We start from the raw sequence: 22,083 nt of genomic DNA on the forward strand, positions 1-22,083 counted from the left end.
AGAGCTGTGTTTTGGTTTATCAACTGATATGCAATTGGGGGAATAAATACAGAACCCTGCAGACTTGTTTTGTTTAACTGAGTTTTATTTGAGAGTATATTGATGCTTAAGAACTGAATCCAAAGGGAGCAGTGCCAGGTGCTTTTGGGAGTGAAGCCTCCCTACCCATCAAAACCACCCCCCACAAATTGATAGTATAAAAACATATTCCCCATTCCCCACTGAACACTCAGTGACCATTGTCTTTCTGTCTCCATTCTAGGTCAGCCACTGGTGCTTTCTCAGTCCACTGTGGTACAGCTCCAGAGTCCTGCAGTTCACCCTGCATCACAGCCGGTCATTGCTGTCACTGGAGGGGTCACGCAGCTGCCCAGTCACACTGTGAACGTAGCACCAGCTACAGGAAGCAGTTCAGTGAGTGGTAAAATAGCACTGGCTAAACCCCTCCTCCAAGCCACCACGCAAACAGTCATAGAATCATAGAATATCAGAGTTGGAAGAGACCTCAGGAGGTCATCTAGTCCAACCCCCTGCTCAAAGCAGGACCAATCCCCAACTAAATCATCCCAGCCAGGGCTCTGTCAAGCCTGACCTTGAAAACCTCAAAGGAAGGAGATTCCACCACCTCCCTAGGTAATGCATTCCAGTGCTTCACCATCTTCCTAGTGAAAAAGTTTTTCCTAATATCCAACCTAAACCTCCCCCACTGCAACTTGAGACCAATACTCCTTGTTCTGTCATCTGCTACCACTGAGAACAGTCTAGATCCATCCTCTTTGGAACCCCCTATCAGGTAGTTGAAAGCAGCTATCAAATCCCCCCTCATTCTTCTCTTCTGCAGACGAAAGAATCCCAGTTCCCTCAGCCTCTCCTCATAAGTCATGTGCTTCAGTCCCCTAATAATTTTTGTTGCCCTCTGCTGGACACTTTCCAATTTTTCCACATCCTTCTTGTCGTGTGGTACCCAAAACTGGACACAGTACTCCAGATGAGGCCTCACCAATGTCGAATAGAGGGGAATGATCAAGTCCCTCGATCTGCTGGCAATGCCCCTACTTATACATCCCAAAATGCCATTGGCCTTCTTGGCAACAAGGGCACACTGTTGACTCATATCCAGCTTCTCGTCCACTGTAACCCCTAGGTCCTTTTCTGCAGAACTGCTGCCTAGCCATTTGGTCCCTAGTCTGTAGCGGTGCATGGGATTCTTCCATCCTAAGTGCAGGACTCTGCACTTGTCCTTGTTGAACCTCATCAGATTTTTTTTGGCCCAATCCTCTAATTTGTCTAGATCCCTCTGTATCCTATCCCTACCCTCCAGCGTATCTACCTCTCCTCCCAGCTTAGTGTCATCTGCAAACTTGCTGAGGGTGCAGTCCACGCCATCCTGCAGATCATTTATGAAGATATTGAACAAAACCGGCCCCAAGACCGACCCTTGGGGCACTCCGCTTGATACTGGCTGCCAACTAGACATGGAGACATTGGTCACTACCAGTTGAGCTCGACAATCTAGCCAGCTTTCTATCCACCTTATAGTCCATTCATCTAGGCCATACTTCTTTAACATGCTGGCAAGAATACTGTGGGAGACCGTATCAAAAGCTTTGCTAAAGTTAAGGAATAACATGACCACTGCTTTTCCCTCATCCACAGAGCTTGTTATCTTGTCATAGAAGGCAATTAGATTAGTCAGGCATGACTTGCCCTTGGTAAATGCATGCTGACTGTTCCTGATCACTTTCCTCTCCTCTAAGTGCTTCAGAATTGATTCCTTGAGGACCTGCTCCATGATTTTTCCAGGGACTGAGGTGAGGCTGACTGGCCTGTAGTTCCCAGGATCCTCCTTCTTCCCTTTTTTAAAGATGGGCACTACATTAGCCTTTTTCCAGTTGTCCGGGACCTCCCACGATCACCATGAGTTTTCAAAGATAATGGCCAATGTCTCTGCAATCACAACTGCCAACTCCTTTAGAAAAAAAGAAAAGGAGTACTTGTGGCACCTTAGAGACTAACAAATTTATTTTAGCATAAGCTTTCGTGAGCTACAGCTCACTTCATTGGATGTAGCTCACAAAAGCTTATGCTCAAATAAATTTGTTAGTCTCTAAGGCAGTGGTCTCCAAACTGGGGTGTGTGAGATGATCCCAGGGGGTGCGCGGCACCAGGAGCACTGCCGGACGGCACTCTGCCGTTTTTTTCTTTGTTGGCAGCTCTACAGGTCCACAGCTGGTGTTCCCCTTCGGTGGCCCACCTGCAGTAAGTCTTCCGTTCTTCTTCCATTGGCAGCGCACCTGCGGCTGGTCTTCTGGTCGTCTTCCTTTGGTGATGCATCTGTGGCAGGTCTTCCGGTCTTCAGCATGCGGGTACGTGAGCCAAAAAGTTTGGAGACCACTACTTTAAGGTGCCACAAGTATTCCTTTTCTTTTTGCGGATACAGACTAACACAGCTGCTACTCTGAAACAACTCCTTTAGCACTCTCGGATGTAGCGCATCTGACCCCATGGACTTGTGCTCGTCCAGCTTTTCTAAATAGTCCCGAACCACTTCTTTCTCCACAGAGGGCTGGTCACCTCCTCCCCATGCTGTGCTGCCCAGTGCAGTAGTCTGGGAGCTGACCTTGTTCGTCAAGACAGAGGCAAAAAAAGCATTGAGTACATTAAGCTTTTTCCACATTCTCTGTCACTAGGTTGCCTCCCCCATTCAGTAAGGGGCCCACACTTTTCTTGACTTCCTTCTTGTTGCTAACATACCTGAAGAAACCCTTCTCGTTACTCTTAACATCTATTGCTAGCTGCAACTCCAAGTATGATTTGGCCTTCCTGATTTCACTCCTGCATGCGTGAGCAATATTTTTATACTCCTCCCTGGTCATTTGTCCAATCTTCCACTTCTTGTAAGCTTCTTTTTTGTGTTTAAGATCAGCAAGGATTTCACTGTGAAGCCAAGCTGGTTGTCTGCCATATTTACTATTCTTTCTACACATCGGGATGGTTGTAAGGCATGGATGTAAGTTCCAGCTCTTTTATGGTAGTTATTTTTGGGTTGAAACCACCTGTCCCCCTCAGCTGCTGGAACACAGCCCACAGCTTGTGGGCTGTGCATCCTTAGGAAGAAGGTGTCTTGGTTCTGCTGGATGGAGCTCTGAAATGATAGGTGCTTTCACACCACTGGTGTCTGGGGCTCAGAAGCCTCACTTGGCAAACAGTTCCATTGTCTAACTATCCAGGACGAAATATTTTCCTAATGTCTAACCAGGAAAGAGGGTGTGTCATTTTGCTGGATACCTTTTATTTTTTTTAAGACAGTCCAGTGGTTCTCAAACTGTGGGTCGGAACCCCAGAGTGGGTCACGACCGCATTTTAATGGGGTCACCAGGGCTGGCGTTAGATTTCTGGGGCTCAGGGCCAAAGTCAAAGCCGGAGCCCCACCGCCTGGGGCCGAAGCTGAAGCCCAAGGGCTTCAGCCTTGAGTAGCGAGGCTCAGGTTACAGGCCCCCTTCCTCGGGCTGAAGCCCTTGGGCTTTGGCTTTGGCCCCTCTACCCAGGACCGTGGGGTTCAGGCTTCTGTCCCCTCTCCTGGAGTCGTGTAGTAATTTTTGTTGTCAGAAGGGGGTCGCGGTGCAATGAAGTTTGAGAACCTTTGCGTGTGTGTGTCTGTCTGTCTGTCTGTCATTGGTAAATCATTGAATGGGTAAATCATTGAATTTGACACCCCAGCCCCACATTTGTGGGCCTTCGCCCATCTCTAGGACCAAACCCATGCTATTTTAGAAAGTTCTGAAGTGTTTGGATGAAGATTTTACTGATGGTCTTTATTTCTGTGTACTCTGGGCCTGAAACTGGAAGTGCCCACATATCCCAGATGAGGAGGGCTGGCCCTGAAGTTAGGGCACTGGACTGGGATTTGGGAGATTTGAGCTCTGCTACAGATTAATTGGGTAACCCTGGGCAAGACACTTAACCTCTTTGTTCCTCATTCCTCCAGTTGTAAAATAGGAAAGTATATTATCCTCTTCTTCCACCTTTTACTGTTACTAAATATTTGTATTATAATAGCACTAGTTGGGCTGGGTGATGTACAAACACAGCAGAGACGTGATCCCTTCGGACAAACAGACAAAGGGTAGAGGATGGGGATACAACATACAGGCAAATGAGGGGGTGAAGAATTGGCCCAGTGTTATGTGGACGTTGGTATTTTTATTTCATTGTGGTTAGAGGATAGGAAGAAGAGAGTAGGGAAAGGAAAGGAGAAAGAATAGGCACAGCTTGTCACCTCTCTAGCCTTTATCAGCAGGCTGGATGTCATGACAGAGGTGAGTCTTGGGTTTTTGCCTTTGTCTGTCTTGTCTACTTAGACTGTTAGCTCTCCAGGGGCTCTCACTGTGTGTACATAGGGAGTAGTGCAGCAGGGTCTTGCCATGGTTTGGGGTCTCTAGGCAGTACTATAATTCACAGAATAAAAATGCTCTCATGGAAGCAAAAGATTCAAGCTGTTAGGATAGTATTTAATCCCAACCTTTAGAAGTTCACCCTTGGGTTTAAAAAGCTGTCAGGTAGCAATCTATCCTTTTCCACAAGAGGGTCATGTGAGAACAGGAAATATAGTTTTGCTGGCAGAATTCTGTTTTTATTTTTTGCAGTTTTGTTGATTAACTTATGTGTTTATTTTTTAATTTTTAACAATTTTTATTTTTATAGCTGCGGGAAATTAAAAAAGGAAGATGGGAAGGGTTGAGGTTAGGGTTAGCTGTGGCACTGGTAACGAGACTTCAGGGGCTCCCTTTATGGCTGAGGCGCCCAAGACACTGGGGCACAAGGTTCAGGGGAATCCTGCGGTCCTGGTCTGGTGGAGCACACCGCCACAACCAGGGCTGCAAGGACAAGCCCCCGGCCGCAGGTGAGGCCACCCTGCTACTGAACAGCTCCGGCCTGAGGATGGCTACTTTACTCCTGGCTGGTGAGTGAGGCTGTGGCAGCAGGGCTTCAGGGGTGTGTGGGGGAGGCTGCACTTCCACCCACTCCCCAGTGGATATGTTTTTTGTCGATTTCAGTGTGTCAGCTGAAATTAACATTTACTGACATCAGTGCATTTAAATCGAATCCTGCCAAGCTTAAATATAGTGCAGGACCTGCATCGTTTTTAGAATTAGCTACAAATGAGCCTTAGCAAGAGGCAAATTTATCCAGGTACTTTTGTGAGGTGGCTTCTGTTGTTCAGCAGATACTGTTCCTGGGAAGACACTGGAAGTGGCAGCAATGATCTGGCTGTTACATCTTTGGAAATGATACAGATGGTCTTCTGAAGGTTAAAACATTTTTAGCAAGGAAATAACTTGGAATCTGCTTTTAAATTAACAAAGATCAGAAAGACAGGTTTAGAAAAGTAGTGACCTGCTTGAATTGGATTGCTTTGCTGGATGATTAATGGCACATAGCAACACAAAGTTATTTTGTTTAAGTTATGTTAAGCATTGCTGACTTTTTTAGAGCATGCAGTGATGAATGAAAGTGCGAGGAGTGCATGCTTTCATGCACAAAATAAACATTTACAAAGTACACTAGAAACAGTATATGGGAAAATGTTTTCTTAGAGTGAATTTTGTTGGACAGACTGGCCTCTGTGTATTTATGTTGCACAGAACATACAATTTCGGATGTGTAATGTATCTTTCGAAAGATGTCAGGGTAAGCTCCCTGGCTTCAGCTCCTTTCAGCCAAGGATTTCAAGGCATTTTGCAAACCCTTACTGATTCTTGCAGTATGTCTGGGAGGTTGTGTTGACCCTTATCAGTTTTGGGAGGTTGATTGGGAACTCACCCCCTCATACCGGAGATGTTTTGTCGAGCATCACCCACAAGTATGTGATCCCAACCTGATGGGTTTTGCCCACATGCTCAGGGTCTAACTGATCACCAAATGTGGGTTCGGGAAGGAATTTTCCCCTAAGTCAGATTGGCAGAGGCCTGGGGGGTTTTTGCCTTCCTCTGCAGCATGGGGCATGGGTCACTTGCAGGTTTAAACTCCTGTAAATGGCAGATTCTTTGTAACTTGAAGCCTTTAAACCATGATTTGAGGACTTCAGTAACTAAGCCAGAGGTTAGGGGTCTATTACAGGAGTGGGTGGTTAAGGTTCTGTGGCCTGCGATATGCAGGAGGTCAGACTAGATGATCATGATGGTCCCCTCTTGGCCTTAAAGTCTATGAGACTAAGTCTTGTTATTTCCTTGGCTATTTTGGCTTATTGAGAGACTGAGGGGCTGACAAACCTACTTAGGCTGTTCTGGGGACCCCAAAAAGGCTTGGGTAGTGGCTATTAGGATGCCAACTAGCCTTTCCTAGGGCCAACTGGCGCCTGGGCCTGGAGTCTCGTAGGACTTGCCCTGGAGCTTCCTAATGAGAGGGATATTAGGGTCCTCAATGAGCTTCCCAAGGGACTTTGATTGTCAGGTGACTGAAGAACCTTCCAAGGTTGTGTGGGAGGGAATTTTCACTTTCTGGACCCCCTCAACAGAGACTGGGGGCAGGAGGAAGCAACCCAGTGGAGCAGGGAAAGGGTTCATCTTTCACTGTACTTCCCTCAGTGTGGTGGAGGCAGCTTCTCCCACCCCCCACTTCTGCTGACTCCCAAGCCTCTTGCCAGCTGACCTTTCCAGTTGAGCCTCAGTCCTGCAGACAGTATGAAGCCAATAGAAGGGGAGCTGCACTACTGTGCAACTCAGGGTCTGTGTGATAGGACCTATAGAAGTTCACAAGAGTGGGCCCCTATTTGTGGGCCATTGGAGGTCTGCAGCATGAGGGCTCTTCTCCATGGAATGATGGGTAGGAGACACAGTTAGCAGGAGACTTGGTAGCTAACAGACCAAGGGAGCATTTCCATTCATTGCTGTGGAACACTTAAAGTCTGCTGAATTGGTGCTTCCCTCTTGTGGGCATCTCAGGGTCTGCAGGAACAGAGCTCCTCTCTAGCAAACCTTTAGATCTCTTAAGAAAATAAAGACAGGTTTCAGAGTAACAGCCGTGTTAGTCTGTATTCGCAAAAAGAAAAGGAGTCCTTGTGGCACCTTAGAGACTAACCAATTTATTTGAGCATGAGCTTTCGTGAGCTACAGCTCACTTCATCAGATGCATACCGTGGAAACTGCAGCAGACTTTATATATACACAGAGAATATGAAACAATACCTCCTCCCACCCCACTGTCCTGCTGGTAATAACTTATCTAAAGTGAGCAACAGGTTAGGCCATTTCCAGCACAAATCCAGGTTTTAAAACCTGGATTTGTGCTGGAAATGGCCTAACCTGTTGCTCACTTTAGATAAGCTATTACCAGCAGGACAGTGGGGTGGGAGGAGGTATTGTTTCATATTCTCTGTGTATATATAAAGTCTGCTGCAGTTTCCACGGTATGCATCTGATGAAGTGAGCTGTAGCTCACGAAAGCTCATGCTCAAATAAATTGGTTAGTCTCTAAGGTGCCACAAGGACTCCTTTTCTTTTTAAGAAAATAAAGTAATTCCTTAAACAAAAAATTGACAAACATCAGTACTATGAGGGAACATTACCTCAAGAGCATTAGGGTTTAGAGAAAAGCTTGAAGCCTAGGAAACCCACAGGTAAGGTTACAATTCCATAACAAGTCATAGTCAAAGAGCACCATGTCTTTATTGGGGCAAAATTAAGGTTAACAGTGTGGAAAAACATACTTGGGTCTGGGGTGAGAGGACAGCATTCTGTTACATTAACAGTCCACCTGGAAGCATGCGTAAAAGGTCTGTGGTTCTACAGTAGAAGCTGGACTCCATGCAGAGAAGCCCTAATTAATGGACTTCACAAAGCATTCCGTCAGAGATTCACTTTTCATATGCACATCCCAAATGCTAGGTTTCTATGTTCAATTGTTTTATGCAACTGAAAAGTTTTCTGCTCCTTTTTTTGAGAGAAGTTCAAAGGTGAATACTGTTCCTTCTTAATGAACAAATTCTATACAATTGCCTGCAGAAGAAACTGCTAAAGGAATGTTTGAGATTGCAAAAATCAAGGATTCAGAAGATAGGTAATCTTAATTCTGGCATTACCTATGCAACCTTGTTCATGTATGTTTTTGATAGCCTTTCATGACATGATCACATACTATTTTTTCCTTAGGTCATCTTGTGCATGAGTCAGGGGAATGGCGCACTGAATGAGCAGCTCTTCCCCCCCCCCCCAATTTTCATCGAGTGTACATCCCCAGACCTTATTTAGTTGGGTGCTTGGCATTTTGGTTTCTGTCTGCCTGCTCTGCTGGGATCTGCCTGCAGCTGCCTCTTGCTCTGTTGCTTTCCTCACAAGGGGCAGTGAGTTGGGTAAGAGTGCATGCTTCGTGCACTGTCTTGTGAGTCTGGCAGCAGGGAGCCAGAGCTGGAGTCCATGGAGCCGGGAGGAGGAAAAGGTCTCTGGAAAACATCCGCTCAATGTGCAGTGGCAGTCAAAAGCTAACAGACTGTTAGGAACCATTAGGAAACAGGTAGATAATAACACAGAAAATATGCCACTGTTTAAATCCCTGGTACACCCGCACCTTGAATGCTGCATGCAGTTTTGAATACCCAATCTCAGAAGAGATGTATTAGAACTGGAAAGAGTATAGAGAAGGGCAAAAAAATCTGAGTATGGAACAGCATTCATCCTGAGGAGAGGGGAGGAAAAAAAAAAAAAAGAGAGCAGGACTGTTCTGCTTAAGAAAGAGATGACTAAAGCCATGGTGGGATATGATAGAGGTCTATAAAATCATGACTAGTGTGGAGAAAGTGAATAAGTGTTATTTACCCCTTTACATAAACACAAGAACCAGGGGACACCTGATGAAATTTATAGGCAGTAGGTTTAAAACTTAAGGAAGTACTTCTTCACACAATGCACATAGGGTCATCCCTAGCTATTTTGGGGCCCTACACAGCCCCCCTGCAGGGGGTGTGTGTGTGTGGGGCCTGGGCCTCCGGTTGGGTTGCTGCACTTCCCACCACCAGTGAGTGCAGGCCCAGCCCTGCTGCAGTCCTTAGGGGAGTGGGGGCAGGGCTGGCAAGAGGCTTTGGAGAAGGGGTGGAGTGGGGGCAGAGCAGGGGCGGGGGTCATGGGGAAGAGGCGGGGCAGGGGCTGGAGCAGCATGCAGCTGCGCAGGGCACCAGGAAAATGTGATGCTCCAAATTTCCTGATGCCCTACGCAGCTGCGTACTTTGCTCATGGGTAGGAATGACCCTGAATGCCCAGCCAACCTGTGGAACTCATTGCTGGGGATGTTGTGAAGGCGAAAAGTATAAGGATTCAAGAAAGAATGAGAAGTTGATGGAGGATAGGTCCATCAATGGCTATTAGCCAAGATGGTCAGGGATTCAATGCCATGCTCTCAGTCATATTCCCTAAATATTTGACTGGCAGATGCTGGAACTGGACAGCAGGGGATGAATCACTTAATAAATTGTTCTGTCCTGTTCACTCCCTTTGAAGTATCTGGCACTGTCCATTGTCCAAAGAGAATATTGTTCTAGATGGACCATTGGTCTGACCCAGTTACTGAAACTGGATACAGTCTCCTCTTTGCCTTTCTCACTTGCTGCCTGGATAACATTGCAGGATCTGAGGCATGGGGAGTGAATCTGGGCGGGCTACAGAACAGAATAAAAAAACCTATTCTTAGAAATAATCATGGTTGAAAATAATCATTGACTAATCCTAATCATGAGCCATAGCTGTGTGATTTTTGTAGTTGTAGGAGGATGGGAATGAAGGGTTTCATCTTTCTAGAGATGGTGTCAATAGGTATGCACACCCTGTCCCCCTTTTGGGGTGGGGTTGTGATACCACTGCTGTTACAGTCTCCCCGACAGCCTCTAGGCCAGTGGTCTTCAACCTTTTTACACCTCGCTCCTTCCCCGAGGCCCTGCCCCACTCACTCCATCCTCCCCTCTCTCTATCGCTCACTCTCCCACACCCTAACTCACTTTCACTGGGCTGGGGTAGGGGGTTGGGTGTGGTGCGGGCTCTGGGTTGGGGCTGAGGGGTTCACAGTGTGGGAGGGGGCTCTGGGCTGAGCCCGAAGCAGGGCGTAGGGATGCAGGAGTGGGCGAGGGGTGCAAGCTCTAGGAGGGAGTTTGGGTGCAAGAGGCAGACTGTCGAGTCTCTGTGCTGGGGCAGACTGTTGAGTGCAAGGTGTGGGCACGAAGTGCTGGCTCTGGGATGAGGGTCAGGGCTGGGGCAGAGTGTTGGGTTGCAGGAGGTGGTATGAAGTGCTGGCTCCAGGAGGGAGCTTGGGGTGCAGGAGGAGGCTTGGGGTGCTGGCTCCCACCAGGCAGCACTTACCTCTGGCAGCTCCTGGTCAGTGGCAGACGCAGCGAGGCAAGACAGGCTCCCCACACCACCCCCAGAAGGTGGCAAAGCGCCCCTGTAGGCTGCGGGGAACACGTGGCTCTGGCCCTCTCTGCAAGCACCGCTCCCGCGGTTCTCCTGGCCAATGGGAGCTGTGCAGGCAGGAGCAGCACGCAGAGGGAGACCGCTGTCTCCCTACCCTCAGGGCCGCACTGCCCACTTCCAGGAGTGGCGCAGGGCCAGGGAGTCTGCTTTAGCAGTGCACCGCCAGAGATCGCTATCAACTGGGAGATCATGATCAACTGGTTGGTGACTACTGCTCTAGGCAGAAAGTGGCTAGAGTCAGTTCTGTCAGCCCTTGCGTTCGGGGCAAGAGTCAATATAACCGCCTTCAGGCACAGGACAATGGCCAGTATCTAAGGAAAAGGAAAAAGCCGCCACCAGGGGGGTGGTGGCCCAGGTAGGGAAGCCCAGGCCCATCCAACTCTACCAGGCCTCGACCCAGGGCCCTGACAGTGGCAGAATGGTCTGCCACTGGGTCAGCAGGGACTCCCACTGAAACACACTGACCTTACTTGGGTGGGAGGTACCACTCACACACCCTGCCTAGGTCACTTCCTACTGCGTTTCCAGGCACTGTAAGTCCATTGAGCACTGGGGTTCCCAGGCTCCTCAGCACAGGTGAGTCCCTGCAGCTCCATTGGCCGCAGCCCTCCAATCTGGCTCTCAGGCTCTCCAGTTTCTACAATCAAAGGCTGTGATGGTGCTTCAGCTGGAGCCTCCACTGAAGGTCCTTCCTCTTCAGCAGTCAGCCTAGAATAAGCTGGGCTACTTCCTTTTATACTGAGCCAGTAGTTGGAGCATGCCCAGCACGGTCTGAGGGGCAGGACTTCTGCCACCCATAGCGTGGGGTTAACCCCCCCTTGTCCAGAGCAGGGTATGCACACCCTGTCACAGATGGAATACAGTGATATTGCTGCACAACTATAAGGGTGCTTGCTGCAGAATTTTTCCCATTCTGCTGTGGAGTACCTGGCTCCTTGATGATAGCTTTATCTCTACCCTGAAGGTGTGTTAACACATGTTCTAATACAATGTAATTTTGCAGTATAGACAAGACCTTTGTAACTGTTGTCATGTGGAACCTTGAATCTGAGTGTCCTGGCGTTCTTTTTGTATATTATGTATATGAATGAAAGGTGATGTACACTCCGTACACTATAATGTGCTATGTGTTGTGCTTATAGTCAGTTGATTCGAAGCAGAAATTGGCAGTGGACCCAGACACAGGTGTTGTACCTTGAAACTACTTTTAGGGTTTTTTAAGTGGCTAGACTTCAAATTGTTAGTGTCTCTTTAACAAGCAATTTTAGTGCAGAAATGAAGGCCATCATATGGCTTTCTCTACTGTAGCTGTTCACAGAATTTCCCTTCCTTTATGGCATTGCTCGCCACCCTGCTCAAGCTTCCCTGTCGCCTTTCACATCCATTTAAAAGGGTACAAAAGAGAGAAAGGCAGAGGAAGTGATGTGGGGCTGGGGGGTGATGAACAGTACTATAAATTTAGGCCTAGTAAAACTAATTTAGTTAAATTGTTGCAACTCTCCAGTATGGACACAGTTGTACCGGTATTCATGTAGCTAAAGTTCAGTGGTTCCCAAACTGTGGGGCATACCTCCATGGGGGGGTGTGGAGAAATGTTTGGGGGGGGGCATGTGGCATAGCCTAAGCCAGTCCTCATGGGGGATGGGGAGGAAGCGCCACCTAGCCCTGCTCTGGCCCCAGCCATAGGTCCATTCCAGCCACAGCTCAACTCCACCCCCTGCTCCGCTCCGCTCCCAACCCAGCTCTGCCTTCATTCCCTCTCCACTTCCAGGCCAGCTCTACCTCTATCCCCAGCTCCTCCTCCACCCCCAGTTCAGCCCCCAGCCCAAGCTTCTCTGCTGAGCAACTGTGTAGTAATGGAGGTGAGGGGTGGACAGATTCCATTGGGGGGGTGGGGGTGGGCGCAACAGAAAGAGTTTGGGCATCACTGCTATAGTTTATTTCTATAAATAGTGGATGGTAAATACTTTTATACTGGTGTGGCTGTATCCTTACAGGGAGGCTAAATTGGGGTTTGTACCAATGTCAGAGCCGGATTAATCTTTTGTGGGCCCCGGCACTGGTACCATGGCCCCTGCTCTGCCTGTGCTCTGCCCTGAGGCCCCATCCCCACTCGACCTCTTCCTCCCCCAGGCCCCACCAGATGATCACACGGGGTGGAGGCTGCGGAGAGGAGCAAGTGGGATCTCAGGGAGAAGAGACTGAGTGGGGACGGGGCCTCTGGGTGGAGTGGGGGAGAGGGACAATGGTTCGGGTGCTGGGGCCTCTTCTGAGTGTGGGCCTGGCACCATTGTAAACCTGGTATTGACCAATGTAACTAAATGGGTAGGAAAAAGTGATGTAGGTCTTGTAGTGTGGGTGCTGTTAGCTCTCCATTTAGTGGAGAAACCCTTAGAACCACTGTGAAGAGCTGTAGTGGAAAAAGCCATGTGATGGGATCAGTCCCTCTGTGATTATGGCTGATTAGACCAGAATGCTATGCTTTGTGGAGATATGATTTCCCAGACTCTAAAATTAAAAAAAATTTCAATATCTTTATTGGTCAAATGAAAGCAACTTTTTGCTGAGATTAAGACATTGTCCTACAATATTTGGCTCAAAATGTTATTGTTGTGCTAATGCATGAACGCTGGAAAATTGAGCTGATTAGAAACTGCCTTGTGTGTTTGAGTGTTGCATGGTGAATGAAGTGAAAGAGCAATCAGAATGTATTAAGCAAATATATTAGACTTCAAAAATTCACTCAGTATTTTGAGGTGGTAATAAGAAATAGGTTAAAAAGAATTGTATTTCAAATGATTTTTAGCCAAACACCATTTAGTTCCCTTATGCTCCATGATGAAGAAAAATTACACAATTAGGGAAAGGCATAGTGCTGCAATTTCTGGTTATATTTTTGAGTGTGTGGGTGGGGGAAAGGGAAATACTGTATTGAAAAGCAGATTCCACTATTTCATCTCCAGTGCAAACAGTGTTAAACTGGGGGCTCTGTGAGGAATCTGACTGTATAAGCAGACAGCTCTGGTATCACTTTCAGATGGATTTTGCAGTGAGGTCCTTCTGCCAAGTTAGCTGGGCATCAGGCATTTAACTACACAGCACTGTTGGCAACATTTTAGCTTTGAGTTCTGGCTGCGTGTTTCTGTAGTGCTCTTAGATGAAGGTAAGGTGATTAAATAACTTTCTTTCTCATTAGCTGACCTGGCTGTTGCTTTCTGAAAGAAACAACTGTGTTTAAAAAAAAAAAGTTAAAACAAATCAGTTCAAGCCTCCTAGAAGAAACATTTCAAGCCTCCTAGAAGAAACCCGGGAATGGGAGGCTTGATAAAACATTGTTCTCCAAGAAATGGCCAACGGACAAATAATGGTGAAAAAGGGCTGTAGAGAAAATGCAGTGACTGAACTTTTAACAGGATGTGATGTGAAATAAGCATCTAAGCTACATCCTTCATTGATGCAAATGGGCATAGTGCCACTGATTTCAGTGAAGCAGCACTGGTTGACACCTGCTGAAGACCTGACTTTTTATGTTGAACAGGAAAAAGATGTTAGTGAATGGCTGTGTAGGTGCTGGGTGACTTTCTGGTATGCTGATCTCCCTTCAGTAGTGCTGAGACCTTCCCCATCACCTCTTCTTTTTTGTATGGATATTTTCCATCCTTATTGGCTGGGTTCAGTTTTTCTGGCACGTAGAGAGAGACAAACCGCTCCTAGTGTTCATTCCAGTTTCTATTATGAAGCCATCTTCCTATTTTAAACAAATTATTTTCCCATTCTTCCTGTCTGTTGATGGTAAAGCCATTTTGGTTTAACTTCTTTAAAAACCTCACATAATATTTTAAAAGCCATAAGACTATATATTGGCTCCAGACCTGCTGGAAAAAGTGAATGCAGCCTTTCTCCTGTTGTGGAATTTCTCTTTGGGGGTTTCTTAGGGAACGAGTGAACCTTCTACTACAAAGCATTCTTGCTGCAAAGCACGCCCATCTCAGAATGAAATGATACTATGTATTAACAGACACATCAGCCCTGTGAGTTGAGCCAAAGCACAATTAAAGACAGCACACATTTAAGAAATAAGCCTCAGAATTTTCAAAGTGCCCTAAGAGCTTAATTTAAACTCCCAAAAGGAAGAGAGTTCAGAGCCAATGTTGAGTCTCTTCTCTTGGCACTGCGCCGTGGGGTTAAAACTCTCTTCTCACTGATGAAAGAGATGAGACAGTGAAAGGGGTGTGGGGTTTCTCTCCTCCCTCCATTCCCTTCCTGATTACTGTTTAACTCCACAAGCGTCCACATCACCCAGTTTTCTACAAATTTGGCGTCACTTTTGACTCTGCTCTCTTTCTTCGTATCCCCTCCCATGCCCACATCCAGGCTGCTGCCAGCCTTTATTAGCTCCTCCATTCTGCTGTCTCTAAAGCCTGCTCTGTACTTTCTGTTCTGACTGCCAGAATTTTGGTCCGTACCTTGATACTGTCCTGCCTTGGGTCCTGATTCATAGATTACAAGGTCAGGAGGGACGAGCTGACCTCCTGCGTAACAGAGGCCATAGGACTGCCCTGAATCAATTCCTCTTTGAACTAGAGCAGATCTTATAGAAAAACATCCAGTCTTAATTTAAAAATTGGCAGTGATGGAGACTCCATCACAACCTGTTCCAATGCTTAATTACCCACATTGTTTAAAAAAAATTGCCTTTCCAGCTTGTCTAGCTTCAGATTCCAGCCTCTGGATCTTGCTTAGACTGAAGAGCCCAAAGGACTTAAGCATGTGTTTAACCAGAGTCAGTGGGAGTTAAGTCTATATTTAACTTTAAGTGCTATCCTGGATCAGAGTGCATTTTAAACACGTTTATATGTTTTGCTGTACTGGAGCCTTAATTACTGCAAATTCATCCCTTTTTCTTCCCCTCTCCCTGTTTGCAGTTTATCCAGAATGCCATTGCTAAAACAACCTTCCTTTCCTGCCACTTGACTCCTGCTCTCTCTGAACCCTTTAATTGTATTGTACTTACTTTCTACATCAAATTGTACTCACGTTGTAGATGTGTGCAGCTCTGCGCCAGCTTACATTACTCTTCTCTTCCTATACTTTCCCTTCCCCTCACTATCTGTGCTCCCCTCAAACTTCCCGATTAGTTACTCCCCTTGTTTCCTTGCCCCACTCTCCTTCCTTGCATTTTTCCATACCATTCCTTTCTGCTTGGAATAGGCAAAGCTTAATGAATTTCTTGAACATTTGAGGAGCATTCCAACTGCTTATAGAAATGTAATTCGTAACCGTTACATAACATTTGAGAATCATTAGCGTCTAGTTTGATATTAGCATTTGCTAACCACTTCTAAGCATGTGTATGAACCAAATTATTTAAATGAAGACTTGCTTTAGAACAGTTCAGTCACTGCTTAATGAGGAATTGAGCCTTCCTTTGCTTGCCTATACATCCAGGCCTCTCAGCTGAAGGACCAACTGGTTGTTTGGTGTTATCTTAGAAAAAAACCCACCTGCTTTAATATCAGTGATTTCAGAAACATGTAATAAAAAGCTAGTTCTTTGGAGCAATAGATAAATTTGCAACTCCCTCTTCTCAGAGTCCTGTGCTCCTGTTAGAATATGAACACTGTGTAATATGTCCTGTTGTTAGTGTTGCTGATGTTGCAGCATTATTCATGCTGCTAGTGTTGCTCTTCTTGGAGCTCCGGTGTCAACTGCACTAGCAGAAGTGCACAGTGTGGGTTCAGCAGACCTCAGTGTTGTTCATAAGAAAGACCATGGGCTTGGTTCCGTGGCGAAGGCACTCGGTCAGGTTTATTGTCGGCAAAGCACGGTCCTAGTGCACCATAGGAGCTCCAGATACACTAACCCATGTATGCCCGCAACAAGGTATCAACTCAATCAACATAACATGATGCTGTTCCTTAGGCTTGCACAAAGATGTGCCTCCTATGACTTCTCCTTTTATACATTGATACAGACAAGTTCCACATTACACTCTAGATGTTGTATGCAATGTTGTTGTAGCTTTGTTGGCCCCAGAATGGTCCATTGAAATGTGTTAACTACTTACGCTAAGCCATCTGTTCAAACCTCGTATTTAACAGTGACACTTTGAGTTAGTTTCCCAGATCTGAAGAAGAATTTGGTGTAAGCTTGAAAGCTTGTCTCTCTTACCAACAGAAGTTGGTCCAATAACAGATAATTACCTCACCCATCTTGTCGCTCCAGATGTTGTTAGTTACCTCCCTTATACCTTGTACCTGCTAGTTAAGAGAAAACATGTATAAGTAGGGGCATAGCGAGCAGATCGAGGGACGTGATCGTCCCCCTCTATTCGACATTGGTGAGGCCTCATCTGGAGTACTGTGTCCAGTTTTGGGCCCCACACTAAAAGAAGGATGTGGATAAATTGGAGAGAGTCCAGCGAAGGGGAACAAAAATGATTAGGGGTCTGGAACACATGAGTTATGAGGAGAGGCTGAGGGAACTGGGATTGTTTAGTCTGCAGAAGAGAAGAATGAGGGGGGATTTGATAGCTGCTTTCAACTACCTGAGAGGTGGTTCCAGAGAGGATGGTTCTAGACTATTCTCAGTGGTAGAAGAGGATAGGACAAAGAGTAATGGTCTCAAGTTGCAGTGAGGGAGGTTTAGGTTGGATATTAGGAAACATTTTTTCACTAGTAGGGTGGTGAAACACTGGAATGCGTTACCTAGGGAGGTGGTAGAATCTCCTTCCTTAGAAGTTTTTAAGGTCAGGCTTGACAAAGCCCTGTCTGGGATGATTTAATTGGGGATTGGTCCTGCTTTGAGCAGGGGGTTGGAGTAGATGACCTCCTGAGGTCCCTTCCAACCCTGATATTCTATGATTCTATGATCCTCATCCATTATCTGGTAATCTCCTCCTTATTGTTTTGAGGAGTTGGTGTGTTTTTGTACCATCTCTTAGGCGTGTGTTTATGTAGTTACTGGAGAGATCTGTGTGTTTTTGTACCATTCTTTCCAGTCTGGAATGTGCTTACTTGGTTAGCAGATACCTGGTGTATTAATATTCTAACCTACTCTTGTTCATACTTTTAGTTATGTCTGTGGCTCTAGCAAGGCCTACAGTCCTAACAGTACATTATATGTCTAGCAGTGCAGCTTCTCACTGCTAAAGTATATGCTTCTGAGCCCTTTATCAAGGATGTTTTGCTAAAATATATGTTATAGAATTGGGGAAGGGGGAAGTTCTATGGCCTGTATTATACAGGAGGTCACACTAGATCAGGTGTCCCCAACGCGCTGCCTGTGGGCACAATAGCGCCCACTGGGGCAGTTGTGTATGCCCGCAGGACACCGGGCCGCCGAAATGCCGCCGGAGAACCACGGCTGCCAGAGAACCGCCCACCAAAATGTCGCCGGGAAGCATTGCCGTTTCTCGGCGGCATTTCAGCAGCGACGCTTCTTGCCACTGCCGCTTCTAGGCAGCGTGGTGTCTGGCGCCCACCACACTCTTCTGGGGATAGGAATATGCTATTCCCACAAAAAGGTTGGGGACCACTGGACTAGATGATCACAAGGGTCCCTTCTGGCCTTGGATGCTGTGAATCTATATAGTTATTCCTAACTTTATCCAGCATACCCTAGTCCATCTGTGTATACAAAACTGTTGCAGATTTGGAACCAAATTAATGACTGGCTCAGCAGATGACAGTCCATTTTAGGTGGGTTTTTTTGCCTGTTTCCACCAGGAAAAAATCTGCAATTCTTGGTGTTGAAGTAGAGTGAGGTGCTAATCTGATAGGTAGCAATCTGAAGAAATGGTATGAGAGGTCAGACCCACGACACTTGTGTGTGTTTAATGAGGAAATGGACCTTTACTGGTACATAAATGTTAAATAGTATTATTTTCTTATTGCTAATGTTTCAGGAGTTTTGCCCTGGGGGAACGCTACCAGTACCAATAAATCGGCACTAAAAGGGTTACATGTTTTTTGTGACTGTAGCATGGACCAGATGTGATGGTTACAGCTGCACAGATGTAGCTCTCGTAAGAACATTCTAACAGATTTCTTTGTTTGCTCGTCTAAGCAGATGTCACAGGATGAGGAAAGCATTGCAGGACTTCTTCTTTTATACTCTAGCACAGTGTTGCCCAAACTTGGGACGTCACTTGTTTAGGGAAAGCCCTTGGCGGGCTGGGCCGGTTTGTTTACCTGCCGCGTCTGCAGGTTTGGCTGATCGCGGCTCCCACTGGCCACGGTTCGCCACTGCAGGCCAATGGCGGCTGCGGGAAGCGGTGCGGGCCAAGGGACATACTGGCTGCCACTTCCCGCAGCCCCCATTGGCCTGCAGCGGCTAACCGTCGCCAGGGGGAGCCACGATTGGCCAAACCTGCGGACGCGGCAGATAAACAAACTGGCCCGGCCCGCCAGGGGCTTTCCCTGAACAAACGGTGTCCCAAATTTGGGAAACACTACTGTAGCAACATAAACTGTTAACAAATTAATACTCAGCTTTTCGGATGAATTGGATTGGAATAAGATCAGCAGGTAGTAAGGTGAATGTGAGAAGGCAGAATAATGTGCTTCTCATCTCCCAGGCTTTAGTAATAAAGCTCACCAACAGTAAGAAAGTGGCAGCCTTTGAGTGCAATCAAACAAGAAGAGTCAATCTTTCGGACAACAACATATTTAATTCCAGCAGAGAAATGGGGAAGAGGTTTGAAAAACAGCCATACCTATTGCATTTAGATGTTATAATGATCTAACCAAACAGTCGGTACATGAGGGAATACAACATTCATGTGTTCCCACAGGGCCTTGTGGTTAGTATTCTGAACTGCCATGTGAAAGACAGGGCCTCAGTTCTACCGCCCAGCCTTTAGTCTTTAAAAAATGCAAGCAATTGTCCATCACCTAAAACAGGTACAACAGAGGTCTCTTATTACAGAATCTTAGGCTCTGGGCTATGTTCATACATTTCAGTGAAAAATAAAATTCCTCTTGGGGAAGCTATACATTACTGCTGAGTTACATAGATAAGTAGATGAGAGAGTATGTTTGACTTGGGTGGAAAAAGCAATGTTTATACAGCTTTGTACTTATCCAGCTTAGAGGCAACTCCAAAAGTGTCAGATTCTTCATAAACCAGCACCGAAAGCCAGCGCACGTAAAGTTGGATGGTCTTGTCTTTTAATGTGCGCATTATCTTTTCCATTATGAGGGCCTAAAACTGTGCGTGGGGGTTTCTTTCTCTTCTGTTATGTGACTAGTACATGTCTTGCTAATGCTTACAAATGAGTAATTGTTGTCTCATTTTTTCATGGGATAACTCCCATCAGATGGTAAACCCAGCATTATCCAAAGTAATTCCATAGGTAGCTTAGTTCCAGTTATGTGAAAAGTTAGTTCTTCTTTGAGTGCTTGCTCATGTCGATTCCATTCTAGGTGTGTGTGCACCCACATGTGTGGTCATCTGAGATTTTTGCTTTAGCGGTGTCTGTAGGGCTGGCTGTGGCACCCCCTTAAGTGTCACGCTCATGCGCTGGTATATCAGGTGCCACCGGTTTTACGTCCTCTCAGTTCCTTTTTACCGCCCCTGATGGTTAGTCGGAGTGCCTTTCTTGCTTTGCAAGGGCTAACCATTTTTCGTCTTTGGACTTCGTGCCGTAGGGCCTTGTATATAGTTGATTCTTCAGTATTTAGCGTTAAGTACCTGTTAAGTGATCTTAGTAGTTAGAGTCGCATTGGGGACTTTGCCCGAGTCTCTGGGGTTCAAGCCCTGCACCGATTGTAACAGGCCTATACCTGTTAGTGACCCCCACAGGAGCTGTCTCAAGTGCTTGGAGGAGACATAGGTAAAAGACAAGTGCCGTATCTGTAAAAACTTTTGGCTCCGCATACAGAAAGAGTGGGATATTTGACTTCCGGCTCTCCTCACGGAGTCCGCCCTCTGTTCGACCTCCAAACCATCTCGACAGGATTTGCCGAGCATCTTGGCATCAGTGCGAAGTGCACGCCTGGCACTGAGCTCTGCCCAGCACATTCCCCATCGCGCCATCTCCACTGTCTCCACCTCTGTGATGCCGATCACCGGAGCCACTGCCGAGATAGTCTGGGACTCACCATTGATTGCTGGCACCAAGATCGCGGTCCCCGTCATCTTAATGTGGATTGCCTAGAGGGAGGTGCCAGTCCCCTTACTACTGGTACTGATCACCTTCCCGCTGGTCGCCATCTCGATGTTGATCCAGGTCGCCTACCCCATGGGAGCATTCTCTGTCCCACCTCCAGTCCCCCTGACACTGGTCTCCTAGTCACCGGTCCCCTCGTACCGGGCACCATTATCTGTGGTCTCTAGGCAGATCCAGGTATCCATGGCCCCTCTGTGGTCTCCGGAAGGCGGTTCCTCTGGCACTGAAGGACAGTTTAGCCTCTTGCCTAGACCTCAACGGCGTGACTGGATGACCAAGACCACAGTGCCAGGTCAGTGGCAGCCAGGTCAGTGACCCATGCACTGGCCTTGTTGGAATGCAGGGGGAATTCCGGTCATGGCATGGGATGCAGCGGACTCAGCTGCCAGGTTGGTAGTGTCCATCCAAGACCTCCCATTCTATGGGAATGGTCTATTCTCTGATCAAACAGATGTGAGGCTGCATGGGGTGAAAGAAACCAGAGCCACCCTTTCTTGCTGAGCATGCACACACCGTAGTCAATGCTTAAGCAGTTCTGGCTGCCTCCGCCACTGAGGCCATGGCAGCCTCGTCTGGGGTCTCCTAGAAGAAGGGACACAGATACTGGATTTAGTCGTCACCACCGTTCTATCTTTGAAAACTCGTGGCGAACCGGGGAAGTCCCGGATGACTGGAAAAAGGCTAATGTAGTGCCAATCTTTAAAAAAGGGAAGAAGGAGGACCTTGGAACTACAGGCCAGTCAGCCTCACCTCAGTCCCTGGAAAAATCATGGAGCAGGTCCTCAAAGAATCAATCCTGAAGCACTTGCATGAGAGGAAAGTGATCAGGAACAGCCAGCATGGATTCACCAAGGGAAGGTCATGCCTGACTAATCTAATCGCCTTTTATGATGAGATTACTGGTTCTGTGGATGAAGGGAAAGCAGTGGATGTATTGTTTCTTGACTTTAGCAAAGCTTTTGACACGGTCTCCCACAGTATTCTCGTCAGTAAGTTAAGGAAGTATGGGCTGGATTAATGCAGTATAAGGTGGGTAGAAAGCTGGCTAGATTGTCGGGCTCAACGGGTAGTGATCAATGGCTCCACGTCTAGTTGGCAGCCAGTGTCAAGTGGAGTGCCCCAGGGGTCGGTCCTGGGGCCGGTTTTGTTCAATATCTTCATAAATGATCTGGAGGATGGTGTGGATTGCACTCTCAGCAAATTTGCGGATGATACTAAACTGGGAGGAGTGGTAGATACGCTGGAGGGGAGGAATAGGATACAGAAGGACCTAGACAAATTGGAGGATTGGGCCAAAAGAAATCTGATGAGGTTCAATAAGGATAAGTGCAGGGTCCTGCACTTAGGATGGAAGAATCCAATGCACCGCTACAGACTAGGGACCGAATGGCTAGGCAGCAGTTCTGCAGAAAAGGACCTAGGGGTTACAGTGGACGAGAAGCTGGATATGAGTCAGCA

The 22,083-nt window shown here is 46.9% G+C and overlaps 1 protein-coding gene across 1 annotated transcript in view; it reads left to right on the forward strand.

The window, feature by feature from the left end:
- ATF6 (activating transcription factor 6) overlaps positions 1-22,083 on the forward strand; it is a 334,814-nt gene that overhangs the window by 50,114 nt on the left and 262,617 nt on the right. The window contains exon 7 of the mRNA XM_077823826.1: positions 263-414. Coding sequence (XP_077679952.1) covers positions 263-414 — 152 coding nt within the window. The remainder of the gene's footprint in view (positions 1-262; positions 415-22,083) is intronic.

This window comes from Eretmochelys imbricata, chromosome 8, assembly GCF_965152235.1.
Source record: "Eretmochelys imbricata isolate rEreImb1 chromosome 8, rEreImb1.hap1, whole genome shotgun sequence".
In the NCBI taxonomy this organism is placed as follows: Eukaryota; Metazoa; Chordata; order Testudines; family Cheloniidae; genus Eretmochelys; species Eretmochelys imbricata.